Here is a 17,670-nt window from a genome sequence, read left to right as displayed (position 1 = left end):
TTTTCAAATTTGTAAAATGATTTTTGCAATAAGCAGCGTGGCAGCGCGTGTGCGGCACAGTTCTGAGGTCATGGGATCATACCTTCCTGTGTGGAGTTTTCATGTTCTCCCCGTGCCTGCGTGGGTTTCCTCCGGGCACTCCGGTTTCCTCCCACATTCCAAATTGTCCAGTCCAAATTGTCCCTAGGGGTGAATGAGCGAGTGAGTTGTCTGTCTCTGTGTACCCTGCAATTGGCTGGCAACCAGTTCAGTGTGTCCACTGCCCGAAGATAGCTGGGATGGGCTCCAGCACCCTGCGACCCTCCTGAGGATAAGCTGTGCAGATAATGGATAATGTGTATATATATATATATATATATATATATATATATATATATATATATATATATATATATATATATATATATATATATATATATATATATATATATATATATATATATATATATATATATATATATATATATATATATATATATATATATATATAATACATTTAAATTCATAAATATATATAATACATTTATAAATTTCACCAGAGTCAAAACTCAAAATTATCCTTACATTAAGTGTTTATATCTGCCACTGGAGACAACTGGTCAGTTAAGTTGTAGAAATCTGGAGGCCTCCCTTCGTGAGATACAAAGATGGATGTCACTTAATTTTTTTTCCGCCTTAACCCAGAAAAAAATGAAATTTGTGTCGTTGCTCCAGCTCATTGTCGTGATTTGTTCTCAAACACTTCCCTGAACCTAGACAAATGTAATATAACCCATAGTGACTTGGTTAAAAATGTAGGTGTTAAATTTGATCCTCATCTGTCGTTTCAGTTACATGTGAAACTTATTACTGGAAAAGCTTTCTTTCACCTCTGTAATATTGCGAAGATTTGTCCGATGCTGTCTTAATCAGATGCAGAAGTTATAATTAATGTATTTATTACTTCTCTGCTTGATTACTGTGAGTATTGCTTTCTGGTCTCCTGATGTCCACCATCAAAAGATTGCAGCTGGTTCAGTTTGCGGCAGCGAAACTTTCGACTAAGACAACTGGCTCCCAGTCCGCTTAAGATGTGACTCTAAGGTTCTCTTACTAACATACAAATGTTTGCATGGACTTGTATTTGGTTTCCCCCTATGTTCCTGCACGGAGCCTCCGCTCAGAAAATGCTGGTCTACATGTGACTCCAAGAGCCAAGAAGTCTGCAGGCTCGAGAGCATTCTCCTGCTGGGTCCTGGTGCTGTGGAATGCTCTGTCTCCGGAGATAAGATCTGCAACCTCAGTGGAAGTTTTTAAATCTACACTTAAGACCCTATTTTATTCAATAGCTTATGATCGATGCCCATCTCATACTTTTATTTTCCTGTCTTTTTCCCATTGCCTGGCTGGTGGTGATACAAGGAAGAAGAACGATTTGAGATGAGTCAGTGGACCAGCGTCTGGACCTGAAGCATGGTAACGCCTGCATCAACCAGCCGGCAGAGATTGGAAGCTGCGTCGTTGCTCTTAGGGACTTTTTGGACTATGTTACAGGTTTGAGGTGTCCTTGCTGTCATGCACTTTTTGGACAAATTTGAACATTCTCTTTTATTGATGTTCACTATGTTTGTGTACTGTTAGCCAATGCTATATCTATTGCACCCTGGTCATCCTGGAAGTGGGGATTACCACTTGTGAGGCCACTTCTCATGGTTTCTTTTTTCCACTTTTGCCTGCATGTTGGTTTAAGATCAGACAATGGAGTAATTGTAATCCTGTGCAGTCCTATGTGACATCTTGTGATTCAGGGCTGTACAAATAAATGTATTAAAAAAACGATATATATTCTTCTTAAATACTGTTTCCACTACTAAGTGGGAAAAAAATAATTGCACTCAAAAATTCGTTATGACATTTTGAAAAAATACATTATAATAAACCAAAGAGCAGAAAAAAATAATTTATTCTATAGCGTGAAGGAATGCTGTAGTTACTCAAAAGGCCTTTTAACAGCGGGAAAGTGCATTGTTGCCCACAACTCAACAATCGACAGACGAAGAAGAAGTTATAAAGCGGAAGTAAAATCACATTTTTTCCGGGTTGTCGTACCGGCCCCCAAACAAGCAAGAATGACATTGTAGCATTTTAAAGTTTTTGTTTTTAACTAAAACACGCAAACGGTGGAAGGTAATGTTCTTGTATTCCGTGTGCCTACGTTTGTTTGAAAACAGCATAAAGTTGTTCGATGTTATGCTAGCAAACACCTCATTTAACGCTCTATTGAGGGGACGTTAAATTATAATAAGTTTATTTAATTGCATTCCGGTGGTTGTATTCAAATAACACGCATAGAAGGAGTAAACGTTTTTTGTTTGTTCGTCTGTTATTGATGTGTGTGAATGTGGATTTTGTTTTAACTTTTTTTGTATTTATTTTGTATTGGCAAAATATTGAAGGGTCAGTGTTTGTTACTTAGCGCCTCCTAGTGGTAAAACTAACTTATTTAAAAAACTGATTCGGATAGTGAACAAAATTTCATGAAATTACAAGATAAACGTCCATATATACAAACTATACATTGGTCGAAGAATTTGCATTTGATTTATAACATGAGCCTCATCTTGAAGGAGCTGACACAAGTGTCCCCCATCTTGCTGCTATTTCCTTGGGCAAAAAAAAAACGAGTAGAAAAATGTTATGATTTGGTCACTTTGAGTCTTGTTTTCGATTGCACTACGCAGTACAACGGCATCCAGTGGTCAAATAATATAGACTTTCCGTTTTAGTAACTTTTATGTTTGTGTGTTACAGTTCAGCAATATGTCTCTTCCTTGTGCCCGACCGCGCCTGCTTTCCTCCCTAAATCTCCACTGCTGCCGCCACGCCACATTTAGCAGCGCCTCGAACCCACAAGAGAAATCTGACACTGGCGCTCCAGTGTTCCAATACGTGGGCCAGCACAAGAAGCGCAACCACAAAGTATTCGTGTGGGGCTTCAGTTACACAGGAGCGCTGGGTATTCCCAGTTTTATTCTCCCAGATAGTGGCAGGAAGAAGCCACGCAAGTACCAGCTCACACCTTACCGGTTGGAGACGTCCGATCGGGTAGGAAGTACTAAAACTTTCCTGCTCCCAACTGAAGTTGAGTAAATATTGATGCAAGTTTTCTTAGATCTCTTCTGCTGCTTGTGGTTACGGCTTCACCCTCCTGGCTTCCTCCACCAAAGACCTGACCAAACTGTGGGGCGCTGGCCTCAACAAGGACTCGCAGCTAGGCTTTCAACGCACACAGCGCAGCAAACGTAAGTCTAGTTAAGCATTATATTTATCAGTCTAATTAGTGCAAGTACTCATTTTGTATTCATTGTAAAATAATTCTGAAGTCCAACAGCATTTGAAACATTTGCCAACTAGAATCAACTTTATTATTTGTTTCAGGAGTATAATCCATTGTTTACCACTGTTAATGGGATCCTGAACCACCACTATATGTGGAACTCTTGATATAGCCTCCGCCCCATTTTTAATATGCGCTCTGCCCCCCTCACTATTGGATCACAACCGCACGAGGTGCCATGCATGACACAAATTTGGTCTCTCGGCCCTCGCTCTCAGCAATAGTCGACTGGGGGCAATGTATCGTGGGCAAAACAGTGCAATTCATTTTAGACTGACGACAATAGCACGCTTCTGTGGCCCAAAACAAAAGAATGCGCTCTGCCAGTCCCTGCTTTCAGCAATACAGTGGAATTGCTAGTTTGCGGTTCCACTTTTGCGGGTTCAGGGCTTCGCGGGTCTAAAAAATATACCTTACCTTCTCAATAAAAGCATTTATTGACTTGAGCAAGCGCAAGCTTATGTCAACTGAGGACACTGTGTGGACACTCTTATTGTGAAGTGGAGGGGGAGGCCCTGACACAATGCTTAGTCATGGTGAGTTACCGCTTCGCTCAACCCCCCCCCTCCCTTAATTCCTCCCACCTCACTTATGTGGCGCTCAGTTTATCGAGGAGGAAATCGGCGACGCGATGTAAGTATATTCTCTTCTGTCAAATTTCATCTCAAGTTTGACTTTTTAAAGCGAGCGGTTGTTTGTACTACCTGAACACTGCTAATTGTGTGTGGTTTCGTGTATTTGTTGTAAAAGCTTTTCGATGCCGCTAGCTAAAGTATGTTGTTATTGTCAGAAGGTAGCTCTTTCACTTTCATTAAAATGAACACAGACCATTTTTATAACTGTTGTTTCCCAAAACGCTTCACAAACACTCATCAAATATCACATTTTCACTGTTTTTATTTTCAATATGTAACCGGTAGTGTTAACAAGCGAAAAAAACTGCGATGGCTGCATGTGGTTGAGAGCGGTTAATACAATCATACTGAATGGTTCGTAGTGGTTTCGCCGCAGTCCTATTCCGTGTAAATTGATTATGTAAGACATGGCTACACTTGTGGGTCATGTTTTGGTGCATTCAGTTCCAGTATGAAGAGTTTTGGATGAGTCACCCAATAACTCATTGCCATCATGCCAGCGATCACTTTGGTTTAATGGCGGGGGGTATACTGTATACCTGTATACGTTTTTTTAAGCATTTTTGATGGGGCTCCGCTACTTCGCGGATTTTCAGTTTTCGCGGGTGGTCTCGGTCCCCATTAACCGCGATAACCAAGGGATTACTGTAGTTAATTGGGTAAAATGGATTGTGGCCACAACCATGCATTCTATTTTTTATTTGAGCTAGAACTGGCACACCTACTGACTAAAAAGCCTTCTGACGTTTCCTGCTCGTAGCAATATGGGATTGGGGATAATGAATTGGTATGGGTCGGAAGGTGGAAGCACATAAAAAAAAAAATCACACACTTCAAACACTTTTCGTCTTTTGTTTTCAGATCATAGTTATGATTACGTGTTAGAGCCATCGCCTGTGCAACTGCCTCTTCGCGAACCACAGAAAACCCGCGTGATGCAGGTGTCATGTGGACGCGCCCACACACTTGTCCTCACTGATAGCGAGGGAGGTCAGTACCACGTTTCTTATAATTGTCACCCTATAGTTTTCAATGAGATGTGTGCTTGTAATCATTGCATTTTCCTATTCCCACCAATCAATGATTTTAAATTGTCTTATTGGCTTTCATATGGCCTCGTCCACGTTCTTAGTGTTCAGCATGGGCAACAACGCTTACGGCCAGTGTGGACGACAGATCGTGGAAGACGAAGTGTACAGGTAGTAGTGCTCTTCTAGTGTAATTGTTTTTCTTGCACTTAAACACACTCAACGACAACGCAAGTGCCACGCCAAATTCAGGTAAAAACTCCACACAGGAGGTAAGATCTCAAGCCCGGCCCAAATTTCAGCCTGGTTTGGGCCTTAAATTTAATTTATCACATTCAGGTCGGGCCGGGCTTCTCTCTCGCCGACTTAAAAAAAAAAAATAATATATGTTTATAAAAATGTACATATACCAAGAGATGTGTGAATACTTAAATAAAGAGTACGTTATTTCCTGTCAGTGTTAGAGCTAGTAGTGTTGTCTGTAATTAAATCAGTATCTAGTCACAATTCACTGTGATGTTGCTATGCTAACATTACGGTGCTGAGGCAATTTGCGGCTAGTGGTAGCCACAAGGGACAGTTTTGCCCAAAAAACAGAAGTCTTTTAATCACAACACGTACTGTACTAATTCTTGCAATGTCAATTCAAAGAACTCTTTTCTCATTTCTCCTTCCTTCTCACTCACTCTTAAAGTGGTGCGCTTGATTCTTAAGGATGCACTGCTGCTGTGGCTTTTGGTACAATTTTAACCCGTCAAAATGACAGATGGCCTTAGAAATTCCCGTCTAATCTAAAAAGAAAAATTGTCAATGATGTAAATTTTTCGATTAGTATAACCTCTGCAGACACAGAAGTATAAAAGATGAATTAACTTACATGTTACAAAAGACTGGCTTTAATCTGTCATAAAACGCCTCTCTTATGTCCTCACAAATATGAAATTTCTGGTTTTCTTCGGGCTAGGTCTTGCAAATTAAATTGATTGGTCGGGCTAGATTTTTTTTAGGCCTGATCTTACCCCTCTACTCCACAGCGGCAGTCACATGATTCATAAGATTGAGGGCGTGGATGGCCGTGTGGTGCAGGTGGAATGCGGACAGGACCATAGTCTCTTCCTGACAGAGGCTGGACGGGTGTATGCTTGTGGCTGGGGAGCAGACGGGCAAACCGGTCAGTTTTTGTCTGATAGATATGTAGACTGTATTAAGCTTGATATCATATCGAGTTGCTGCTCTGCAGGGCTGGGGCACCACAGGGTGTGCTACACCCCTACCCAAGTGCTTGGGGCGCTATCGGGTGTGACGGTCCAGCAGGTCAGCACGTACGCGGACTGCAGCTTTGCTGTGTCTGCTGACGGAGAGCTGTACGGATGGGGAAACTCTGAATACCTTCAGCTGGCCTCCATCACAGATACCACTCAGGTGAGCAACATTTGTGATCATTGGGCTGAAATTAAAGGTATTTTTAAAACAAACTTCCATCTGTTTATTCCTAGATCATGTCACACTCTTGCTACTTATTACTTGGCAGAATGCCCTAAATCCTCCAAAATATTTATTTTTTAATTGAAAACTAAAATCAAACAATTTGCCTTCAATGTGTGCGTAGGCAGTATGACTCAAACATAAAATGTCCTAAATCCATTTTATGATTTTTTTTTCTCACCAGTCCTTTGCTACCTGTTGCTAAGTTTATTTTATTGGGCACTTTGTATATTTTTTCAAATCCCCAACGACTAAATTTGCTGTTAAATGGTAAACTGCTCTGAATTTTAGCTTGGCATAATTTTTAAGGTGGTTTATTCTGTACTTCTTGGGGGGGGGGTGAATAAGTTCAAAAAGTAGACACTCAACAAAAAGAGAGACCATATCAATGGATTTTAAACTTGCATGGACGACAGGGAGAGCAGCCTTCAGAAAAGAAAGTCCAACCTGTATTAGTGGCCCTCCTCTTCGCCTTTTTGTTTTTGTTAAATCTAGTTTACCTCCATGAAGGCGGTGGAAATCAAAGAACAGCAACATGATTGGCCGTTAGTGACAAATTTATAGTCAAAATGACATACTGGCATACTATTAAATCTTTGCAGGTGTCCAATAATAACAGAATAAACATAATTCCGCCCCCCTTTTTTTTAAGAGAAGCAAAACAATAAATCAACAGTATTAAAAGCATTACTGGATGCCAGTAAGATAAAATACATAGCTACTTAGCACCTGCTTTTTTTAAGCAGAATTGTCTCTCCCCTTAAATGTGATTCATATTTCTAATTGCTGTCTCAACTCGCTGCCAGGGCAAAATGTATCCGGCACAAAATAATTTATAATTTTATGGTCTTCAATTTTTCTCCAGTAAAATAAAGACATTTGTTAATGGGATGATTTATGAGGCACATGTCTGTTTTTAAATGGTAAATTTGATTAATGCAGTATTAATATGACACTATACCCTATTGATATTTACCATTCATTCAGATCTATCGATTTGCGTACTCGTCCCCCTGGCGCCCCGTGCACACTTAGCGCATACAGCGTGTGACGCCACTGGTGATCGACATTTTGATTTTGGCATCAGTAGATTTTGGAGGAAACCGCCGTGGCACTAATGTCGTCTAGTACCACACATATTTGATAATTTTCACCAAATTCCTAAAATGTGCGGGAGACAAAGGAAAACGGCGAGCTGCATAACTCGTGTGTTTTAAATACAAAACACCACAGTGACGTTTTTTGACAGAAGTTTCCTCCAATCCTTGACAAACGATAAGAAGCAAATGCAATTTGGTCTGTTACCGTGGCAACCATACTTAACAGCACCGTCAAATACAGTAATACCTCTTCATATGAGCACCTATATACATGAGAAGTTTTTTTCCAAGATAAATCTTTCTTGCTTCCAAAGTAAAATACAGTTCGCGAGCAGTCCCAGAGGCTACCACGTGAGATTGGTCACTACTTGTGACCCCTGACCACCATCAGCTCGTTCCAGTTTGTACTTGTGTATCTCGCCATCAGTCACCTGATTCCGCAGCCTTGGTTATAACTGTAGAGTTCCTTTGTTCAGCATCAATTTTGTTTTGGTTGGATCTCTTTAACCGTTGTGGCATGCATTTCCTTTGATGACACATTATTTTTTTTGTGAACTTAAGTTTTATGAATTTGTTTTGACTTCCAACCCCTCAAATTGTTCACTGACATCAGACCCACCCATTCATATAGTTTTTCACTATTTATACCTCACCCTACCCCTTAAGACAGATCATATCTTAAAAATGACTATAAACAAAACTAGGGCTGCTGATGTGGGCAATGGCATACAAAGTTGGCCCAGGGTCCGGCAGTGTCGGAGGCACAACGTGGCCAGCCACGTTGTGTGATGGAGACCACATAGTTTTTTCATTTTTGGATTGCCAAATGTTCTGTTTACTTTTGTCCTCTTCCACATCATCTTGTACATTCTCGTCACCGAGATCTTCCTCCATTGTCTTCTTACTCCACATCGTCACCCGGTTCATCGTTGCCAGAAACCTCTTCTGTTTGTCCCACTTTTGCCAAGCAATTAGGTTCAAAATCGTCATCGCAATAGTCTGAGGTGTCAGAGGAAACAAAATATTCTGGTTCAGATTTCTCCTCCATAAAGTATTTCCTTTCCATCCTGCCTAAGTCAGTGTAATGGTCGCTGGTTGAGTTAGGCCCCTCTATTCATTTTTCCAAAGAGGTCACAATCCACTTAGATTCAAACAGCTGACCAATAATAGTTGAGTCCAACAAGTTTTTATTCCAATCGTTTACTTTTCACATGGGAATCATTCAGCTGTCTCTTTACCACCAATCAATCTGTTGTTTATCTTTGATGCAACGCAGGGTTAACACGCCCACAAGTGCTTAGGGTGTGCCAAGAGGCACACAAACAATTCACGTTCACTACACTTGATCTTGCAAAAACAAGGTAGAAAGCATGACAACTTTGCATTGCTTTGCAGAAACATCTGCAAAGCAATGCAAAAGAATTGGAGTGCATGTGATGCACCAATGTGCCATACAAGTGTAATGGGGGCTGCAGTCAGCGGTTTGCGAGCAAAATTATTATTATTATCATTATTTTTGGACTTTGGTGCCAAGCAATATTTTTTTTTTACTTTGCATAAAATTGACTCTACGGCACTAAGCAGATAAGTACCAAAATCCCAGTGAATGCATTAAACTACACCAGGTTTTTGATAAGTCAAAAGTTATGAATAATAATGTCTATACGTCCAAATAATGTATAGCACGCTTTTTGTTCAGTATGTGGTATGCTCCCAAAATGCAATAACATATAAATCACAGCACAATGCAAAAAAAAACATCCAGATGTTCTCACAAGCCGTGGGAAATTTGAGTTCCGAAGTGTTTACTTTCCAATGCTCTATCTTTGATTGAAAACTCAAAGCATGAAAATGTACATAATATGTACCTGTATGCCACAAGAGTTAATAGTATTTTATAGTTTCTCCTTTTTTGAGTTTTTGTGACGATGGCCATGAGTAATGGCTAAGTTGTATTTAAAAAAAAAAAAAAAAAAAAAAAAAAAAAAGACAATTGAATCGAAGCAAGAAATAATAGAAAAACACAAGCGTGGTGTTCGTGTGAGTGACCAAGCCAAGGAGTTGGTGCCAATCACAAAGCCGCAGAAGAATTAATGCAATGCTAAAAGGGAAAAAGAAAGTGCCGGATGAAAACTGAAACGGTAGGAAACAGGAGGAAAACTGCTTGAGTTGTGCGGGGCACGGTGCCGATTGCATTCTTTAACCAAAGGCGTCAACGCCAAATTCGCAAGGTGGTTGGTGCCAGGTGTGCACCTGGCTTTACAGTTCCACTTTGCTTTCCAGATCAATTCCCCTCGTCGGTTGCCATTGCTAGGCTGCGGTCGGGTGGTGCAGGCTGCATGCGGGGGTACGCAGGTAGCCGTCCTCAATGGTCAGTCAAAATTTTTTTCTTTCACATCTTTTATTTATTGACCATGAGATTGTATATTTTCCTTTTTTGTCTTCATGTTAACATCAATCTTTCCCCAGAGCGAGGTGAGGTGTTTGTTTGGGGTTACGGAATTTTGGGAAAAGGCCCCTCGTTGTCTGAGTCCTGCTCCCCCGAAATGATCCCGCCATCCCTTTTCGGACGTTCCCAATTCAACCCCTCTGTCGCGGTCACAAAGATCCGTTGTGGCCTGGCGCACTTTGCCGCCGTCACAGGTGAACTGCGGCTCTCTGCAGACTGATGTTCGGGCAGCCATCGACTGCTAAATCAATGCATTTTGCTTGCTGCAGATCGTGGCGAACTCTTTGTGTGGGGGAAGAACGTCCGAGGTTGTTTGGGGATCGGTAGGAAGGAAGACCAGTTCTTCCCGTGGCGAGTAAGAGAGCAGGTTGTAGTTGGGGCATGACGTGTTTCTTCGTTTTATTTTTGTTTGTTTGACTTATAACAAAAAATATATTATCAAAATCATACGATGTTGTATCACGTATTAATAATAACAAGAACACCATTACTATTCTTTAAACTGATTCGACAGACTGATACTTTTCTCTTGCCCAAAGCACAAAAAAATATTATCTGCTGACAAAAAAACCCATCTTAAGAAATACCTGCAATCCCAAAATCATAATTTTCCTTGAAATTGAGTGAAAAAACAGCAATGTTCATACTGCAACTGGAGGGCTACCTGTACTGTCAGGAGTATTGATTCCTTAAAATAAGACCGGTATCTGCACAGATGCATTGTTTTAGGATTCAGTCTCTCTCACCACTAAAAATAATAAAAATATTAATTGGGAAAATATTTAACTTATTGCACCAAATAATTTATTCATGTAAATATCATTTTTTTTACTCTATCCCTTTCTCATAACTGTCTTAGAAAATAATTTTTTGTTATCAATTAGTAGGTCATAGAAAACAAAATTTGATCTATCAAACCTAAACATTTTAATTTCTTATTTTTATTAAATACGTAAAAAACCTCAAAATATGAATTGTATAGTTTACAGCGGTGAGACAATATGCTTTAGTCACAATTTGACCGTATCGCAATACTGAGGCTCTGCTTCAATATTTATCACGATTCCCGATATTTGCAAAACTACAAGTATTGCGATTCGATTTAATTCTGGATTAGCATTTAATTTTCCATTAAAACGAGTTTCTTAAATCATACACTTCTTCAATAAACCATGAATGATGTTCAAACAATGCATATCAGTCTGTGTTAATCAGTCTGGAAGCTGACATTTACTTCAACTGAGACAATGCGAACATAACATGTACACTATGCAACATGTTTAACGCCACAAATGTCATAAATTGAAATGTCAATGCAACACAAATGTAGTCCTTTAATGATCTTGTTTACAGTAAACACTGTAACATGATAAAATAAAGCCTCTAAAAGAAAAAAAAAACGGCACAAGTGCAAGCTATCAAGTCTTCAAATTCAACATATTTTTTTCAAAACCCTGTGCTGCAGGTAAATATTGTTGTCCGAGGTAATGCCTAGTGATGATAAAATACAATTTTTTTGCAAAAACTACCTCTAAAAGAAAGCAGCTGAAATGTGAGCTTTGAAATTAAAGTGCTTGAAATTAAAGTTTTACAGAAACACAGTTAAATAAAACCTACAGCATTTTTTGATACAAGCAGGTAACAGGTAGGCTACTGTTCCTACTTACCTTACGCATGTCAGAGCTATTCAAAAGTTTGCTCAGTGTTTCATCTAGGGTCCGCTCACATGCTGCTGCTGATCGTTCGGGATAGTTAATGTTGATATTCTGGTGATGGCGCAAAAGATGTGCGGTCATGTTTGTCGTGTTACTGTAGTGGGAAACGTGTCTGCGACAATGTTTGCTGACAGTTTTAGTGCAGCTCCGTATTTCCGGACTGTATAAAAAACCAAAATGTGTCCATACTTAGCCTTTTTCAATTTATGGGCCCTGGCCTTAGTTCTCGTTGCTCGCTTCCTTTCCCCATTTTTCACTTCCGTTTGCTTTCCTGCACTTTTGCATACCGGATATGACGTCACAAAAAACGATTCGGGGAGAAACGTCCATTTTAAAAATCACCAAAAATAAAATCGCAAATATACACATGAATCGAATTATTATTATTATTTTTTTTTTTTTGGGGGGGGGGGGGGTCCCATCATTAATAATTTACCATGACTTATATTTATTATTATACACTTCAATTGACCAATTACTATAATCCTAAACATGTAAATGGATGAATTGCCTTAAGCGGAAATGTTAAGTTTAATGGAAGTATATTTGTTGTGTTCAGGTGACTGTTCCCGGCCAAGTGGTGGATGTAGCTTGTGGGGTTGATCACATGGTGGCGCTAGTCAAATCTCTTCTATGATCACAACTTCAGGAGCATCCTTGAACTCCAAAGAGGAGACCCCACCATCAAGCTCCCATATCAAAAGGACGTTTTCGAACATTGAACAGTTTTTTACGTAACAGATGGAAACAAAAAAAAAATAAATGTTGGGGAACACTCTGATTGCCTTCATTGCCAAATATTCAGTTTTTATTTAAATTTTATTTTTTTACAGTAATTCAGGTCACATTAGACAACATGTGATTACTTATGTCCCTTTTTGTTCAGCAGATTTGAAGGGCAGTACAAATATATGAAAGAAATAAAAATGGTAAAATTCTGACACAAAAAAAAAGATCTGACGAAATAATATAAATACAGATACATTTTTCTGCAAATCATTGTTTGGTTCAATTTCAAAACCAAACTTTGCAAAAAAGGAAACAATACTTATTGAATAGGCAGAAAAAGTTATCGATCCCCCAAAAATAATCTGTACGGTAATCTCAAAATGATTAACTTGCAGTATCTTTTCTTCCGGCGCCGTCACGAATGGCAGCCACTCCAGCAGCTCCCGTGTTATTTTCGATTGTTCTCGATTGTTCTCAGCTCAGGTATGCTGCTGGAAATGTGAATTTCCCTTCGGAGATGAACAAAGTATCTATCTATCTATCTATCTATCTAACGTCGTGTAGGTTTTTAATACATTTCTTAATCTTCACTTCATCAACATATAATAAAAGGGTTTGTACGGGTGCTGAAAATCCTTTAAAATGCTTGCATTTAAATGTTGTGTTTTTGAGGATTTAAAACTACCTGAATTTTGGATAAAGTGCTAGTAAATGCTTGAAAGTCAGCCTAAAATTGATTGTCACCAAGTTTTTCTGCAAGGAAGGCACTGTGAGTGTGCGCTTTCGCAGTAGGCCTTAGTATTTTTTTATGCAAAGCGTGCGGAGCGCGATAGGACACGCTCCGATGTATGCAAATGAACCTCTCGGGCAGCCACAGTGCAAGCGCTTTACAGGTGAGCCCTACCTCTAATTTGGAAAATGACAAAGTCCTTCAAGCGTCAGTAAGTTTTGACGAATTCAGCAGTCTTGCATCAACGGACAATCTCCAGGTCAGTTTCTCTCCTCCCAAAATGAAATGAATGGGCTTTTTTTGTCTTGTTTTACCTGGTTACTACCATGAATATTATAAGTAGAACATTATGTTGTGGTGGTGGTAAGGGCTGATTAGAATAACACAGAGATGATTTTCCTGAGCCTGGTCCTGAAACGCTGTATGAAAATCAGCTGAATTTTATTTTATGATGGCAGGTCGGGAAGATGAGTGCAGACACTTTGGAGCAGTCGGACACGCAGGCTGAGCACGCAAGTGAGCCCATGTTATAACCTCTTACCACCTTGTTTGTCGTTTATCTGCATGATTCATGAGATTAAGTTACGCTTGAATATTGATTGAGAGGATTCATCGAATGAATCAAGTCTGCTGTTTATACAGGCAATCCAGGTTCGAATTGTTTTGGAAATTAAGAATTAAATGTACATGGAAATCAGAGTTAACAATAGGTCTTCCCCCAAAAAATGGTCTTTATTGACAGTGAAATCAATGTTGTGAAACATTGTATGCATCAATTTTAGGCAGAACTCAAAGAGGAAAAACATGTAATAAAGAATTTAAAGAGAAAAATAAGTGCAATAATATTTAGCAATAAAAGAAAAATTCCCAAATAAGTTGCAACATATATATTTTCAGTTTTGCACACTTGTTATGGGTAGTGGTGGCTTTGGGGAACAAACTGTCTTCTTCTGTTATGCTTTTGTTTATAATATATTTACTTATTTAATCTACAGAATTATATATAATGCCAACATAAACGTATTTGTAAATTCGTATACTGTACATCAATTATACAATTTAAAACAATTGTCTCTAGTGGCACCTTGCAGCAAAATTACCTAATCTGTGATTTATTTTAGTTTGTAATTTTTGCACCTCATTAAACATTTTTATGTGTAAATTATTTTATGTTTTACACAGGTGACGATGGTTTTTGGTGTATACCTCTTAAGTGCTGAGTCAATTGCAACATTTAATAAGCAAACTTGTAGTAGATGAATCTTTTTTCGTAAGTGTCCCGATTGAAATTAAACCATTGGTGCGGATATTGCACACTTATGTTACGTTTAAAAGAAATGCATCATGCATAATCATAATAATGAATGCATATGTGAAGAAATTGCAAATTATCAAGCAATATCACTTTGCAAATAGGTACAAAAGGCAAAAGCCCTGTGTGCTTGTTTAGTGAGTACTTTTTTAAAATCTACAGTAATACTAACCATACACCAAACCATTTTGTGCCATCATGGAATGTTTTACTTTTACAAGAATAGTTTCTATTTCAAGAGTACTGACGGTATGGGTAATTTTTTTGATGGCCAAAATTGGAAACTCACAACCAATGGTTGTGATTTTATCAAATAATGCTATCGTAATTATTATTTTTTTTAATTTGCAGAGATTCTAAAGCAGGGGTGGGCAAACTATGGCACACAGGCCATATACAAATCTATACGTTATGATAACATGTATTAAATGGTAAAATAAAAAGTACTATTAATGAAAATGTGTTGGTTGGTCTCCCCAAATTGAAATGGCAGGCTACATTTTTCTTTACTTGCTATTTTTATAATATATTTATTTTATTTATCAAAATATCTAAGTTACTGAATAAAACCTCTGAGCTAGCTGTAGTCAATTTTGAGATTTGCCTTGCTATATTTTCGAGTCCTTAACAACTAATTCGATTAAATGGTTATTCATATACAAATGCATATTGTTATTCCTAAAATTCTTGTCTCCTTTTTTATATTTGCATTAATGGAAAGTTCAGTTTTAAAAAGTAGAGATAAATAATTTTGAAGTGGCAGCAACAATAGAGAAAAATTGGACAAGCCTGATCTTTTTCCCTTCATGTATTGCCAAGATTTTGGATTCTATACTGTATCTGTAGATGATAAGAAAAAAAAAAACAAAAAAAACCTTTTTTTTTTTTCTCCACTTTTGCCAAATGTTTTACCTAATGTGGCCTCTCACCCAAAAAGTTTCCCATCCCTGTTCTAGAGAATAGTTACCCTATCTGCTATTTTAATCGTAACTGATGATACAAGTCACTATAGGAATTAGTATTTAAATGAACCCTCAAATGTCCTCGTTAATTCACAGCACACAACATCAGAGACTGAGGTATTGTATTATAAAACACAAATGAGTTCAACTGACTCAAGTTCATTAGTTTTTTTTTCTAACATCTCATCTCATTTCATTAGCTGCACCGCTTATCCTTAGTAGGGTCGCGGGAATGCTGGAGCCCATCCCAGCAATCATCGGGCAGTGGGCAGGGGACACCCTGGACTGGTTGCCAGCCAATCGCAGGGCACACAGGGACAGACGGACAACTCACTCGCTCATTCACACCTAGGGACAATTTGGACCGGCCAATCCACCTGAAATGCATGTCTTTGGAATGTGGGAGAAAACTGGAGTGCCCGGAGGAAACCCACGCAAGCACGGGGAGAACATACAAACTCCGCACAGGAAGTCCAGTAGCTGGATTTAAACCCACACAGGAGGTTCCCAAGACCTTAGAACTGTGCCGCACACGCGCCGCCGTGCTGCCCACTAATTCTAACATATTTTGCTAAATGGTACCAATGGACAAAAAGAAATTTATAAGTTTCATTTTCACTGAACACTATTAATAAAGGTTTCAAAAATAATTACACAATTATGAGAGAATTAAGAAAATCACTAGATTTTGATGATTGTTCTAATTGCCCTGTTCAAACTTGTGTGAAAGTTTTGTGTAGCAAACAAAAATCCCTCTGACCCATAAAGAACTCTGCATGAGAGCATGCGTGCGTTTGTACGTGCATACGAGTATGTGTGTATTGTGGCAGTTGGTCTCTATACCAGGATGGCCCTTAGGCTTATTTGCAGAGAAAGACAGTCTGCCTCACGGCAGAAGACAGTAACAAAAACAAAACAATAAATGGGAACCCTCAACAGAATTGCAGAACTTCCTCTGAAACAATGGTTGTGGGCATTGGCGTGTTTGGACAAATAAAAAAGTACAGAAAATTGTATTTGTGTGGAAATGCAGCTATTTTTCTACAATATACTGTTTGTGGGGATTTACTCTGTTCACCTAAATTACTAATGAATAAGCAAGTCTTTCTGCTAACTTTATGGAAACTAATACCATTTTTACTAGTATTACATAAACGTAGAAATGGCGAGTAGAATTTCAGGTAGTCCATATGTTTACACAAGTATTTATACACAAGGCTGGTGACGGGCTGCGTCGTATAACTTGTATCTCTACGAAAAGTCATGTTTGTTAAGTCAGTTACTGCAAAAAAAATATTTTTTAAAAAAGAATAAATTAAATCCCTAATATTTGTTACCATTTTTTTCTAAGTAAATACAACAAAAAATATGGCAGATTATATTGTACGATTTTAAGATGTTTTAATAAAATTATTAAAACCTATTTTAAATGCTCAAAATTACTGAAAGAAAACAAAGATAATCTTGCATTTTGCAAAATTATAAATATTTTTTTATCAGTTATTTAATTTGAGTATATTTAACTTGTTTTTGGAGTAAAATAAGGAAACTTAAATTCTGCATCATCGGATATTTTTGTTCATTTTAAGTATAATTTATGTTTTTTGTGTGTGAAATGTGTAAAAAATAACAGCAACCAAAACCAACAAACTATCTACTTACTTTTGTAGTAAAATAAGGAAACAAATTCTTGAATTTAAAAATGCATCCACCATCGGCCTCATCAGAAATTCTTGTTAATTTCTAGTATACGATAATCTTAAAGATTTATTAGAGATTTTTTTGGGTGGGCTTAAATAAGTGAAAAAAAAATTAAAACTTGAAAAATTATCTGAAAAATAACGATACATAACTTTACTATACGTAAAAGAATCATAGATAATCTTTCATACAGGTGTTATTATTTATGGAAGAGTAGGTTCATTTTAATCTAATAATATATATATAATAATTATCTTTTGAAGTTATTTTGTTATATTAATGTAACTCGTGACTTTTTTTAGTTTGAAAAATCGAATATGGCAGAATATTGTGCTCTTAATTTTAATATGAAAATTACCATTTGAAATTATTTTATCATAATTTAATGATGAAAATGTAAGAATTATGTATGAAAAATATTTCGTAATTAATGATATTAGATAACTCG

General features: G+C 37.9%; 2 protein-coding genes across 5 annotated transcripts in view; both read left to right on the top strand.

Annotated features, from left to right (window-relative positions):
• Positions 1–975: 975 nt before the first annotated feature.
• Positions 976–12,566, top strand: rcc1l (RCC1 like). Of its 3 annotated transcripts, none has more exons than XM_088321028.1 (11): positions 976–1,533; positions 2,791–3,084; positions 3,152–3,281; positions 4,873–5,001; positions 5,144–5,210; positions 6,074–6,210; positions 6,280–6,461; positions 9,908–9,995; positions 10,094–10,267; positions 10,343–10,440; positions 12,348–12,566. In XM_088321028.1, exons 1-11 carry the CDS (start codon positions 1,453–1,455, stop codon positions 12,423–12,425), a joined length of 1,458 nt encoding a protein of 485 aa, XP_088177154.1. In that variant the 5' UTR covers positions 976–1,452; the 3' UTR covers positions 12,426–12,566. The 3 variants fall into 3 exon arrangements, with proteins under 3 accessions (XP_088177154.1, XP_088177155.1, XP_088177156.1); XM_088321029.1 differs by having other exon boundaries at positions 983–1,533; positions 10,343–10,428; XM_088321030.1 differs by lacking the exon at positions 976–1,533 and adding an exon at positions 2,019–2,166.
• Positions 12,567–13,074: 508 nt separating this feature from the next.
• pou2f3 (POU class 2 homeobox 3) overlaps positions 13,075–17,670 on the top strand; it is a 41,721-nt gene continuing 37,125 nt past the window's right edge. For both annotated transcript variants that reach the window (XM_088321077.1, XM_088321076.1), the window contains exons 1-2: positions 13,075–13,506; positions 13,706–13,763. In XM_088321077.1, coding sequence (XP_088177203.1) covers positions 13,366–13,506; positions 13,706–13,763 — 199 coding nt within the window. In that variant the 5' untranslated portion in view covers positions 13,075–13,365. The remainder of the gene's footprint in view (positions 13,507–13,705; positions 13,764–17,670) is intronic.

The sequence above is a fragment of the Urocampus carinirostris genome, chromosome 17 (assembly GCF_059441175.1).
Source record: "Urocampus carinirostris isolate Australia breed hairy pipefish chromosome 17, RoL_Ucar_1.0, whole genome shotgun sequence".
Lineage (NCBI taxonomy): Eukaryota > Metazoa > Chordata > Actinopteri > Syngnathiformes > Syngnathidae > Urocampus > Urocampus carinirostris.
Note: the sequence above shows the minus strand (reverse complement) of the source record. Positions and strands in the feature narration are given on the sequence as shown.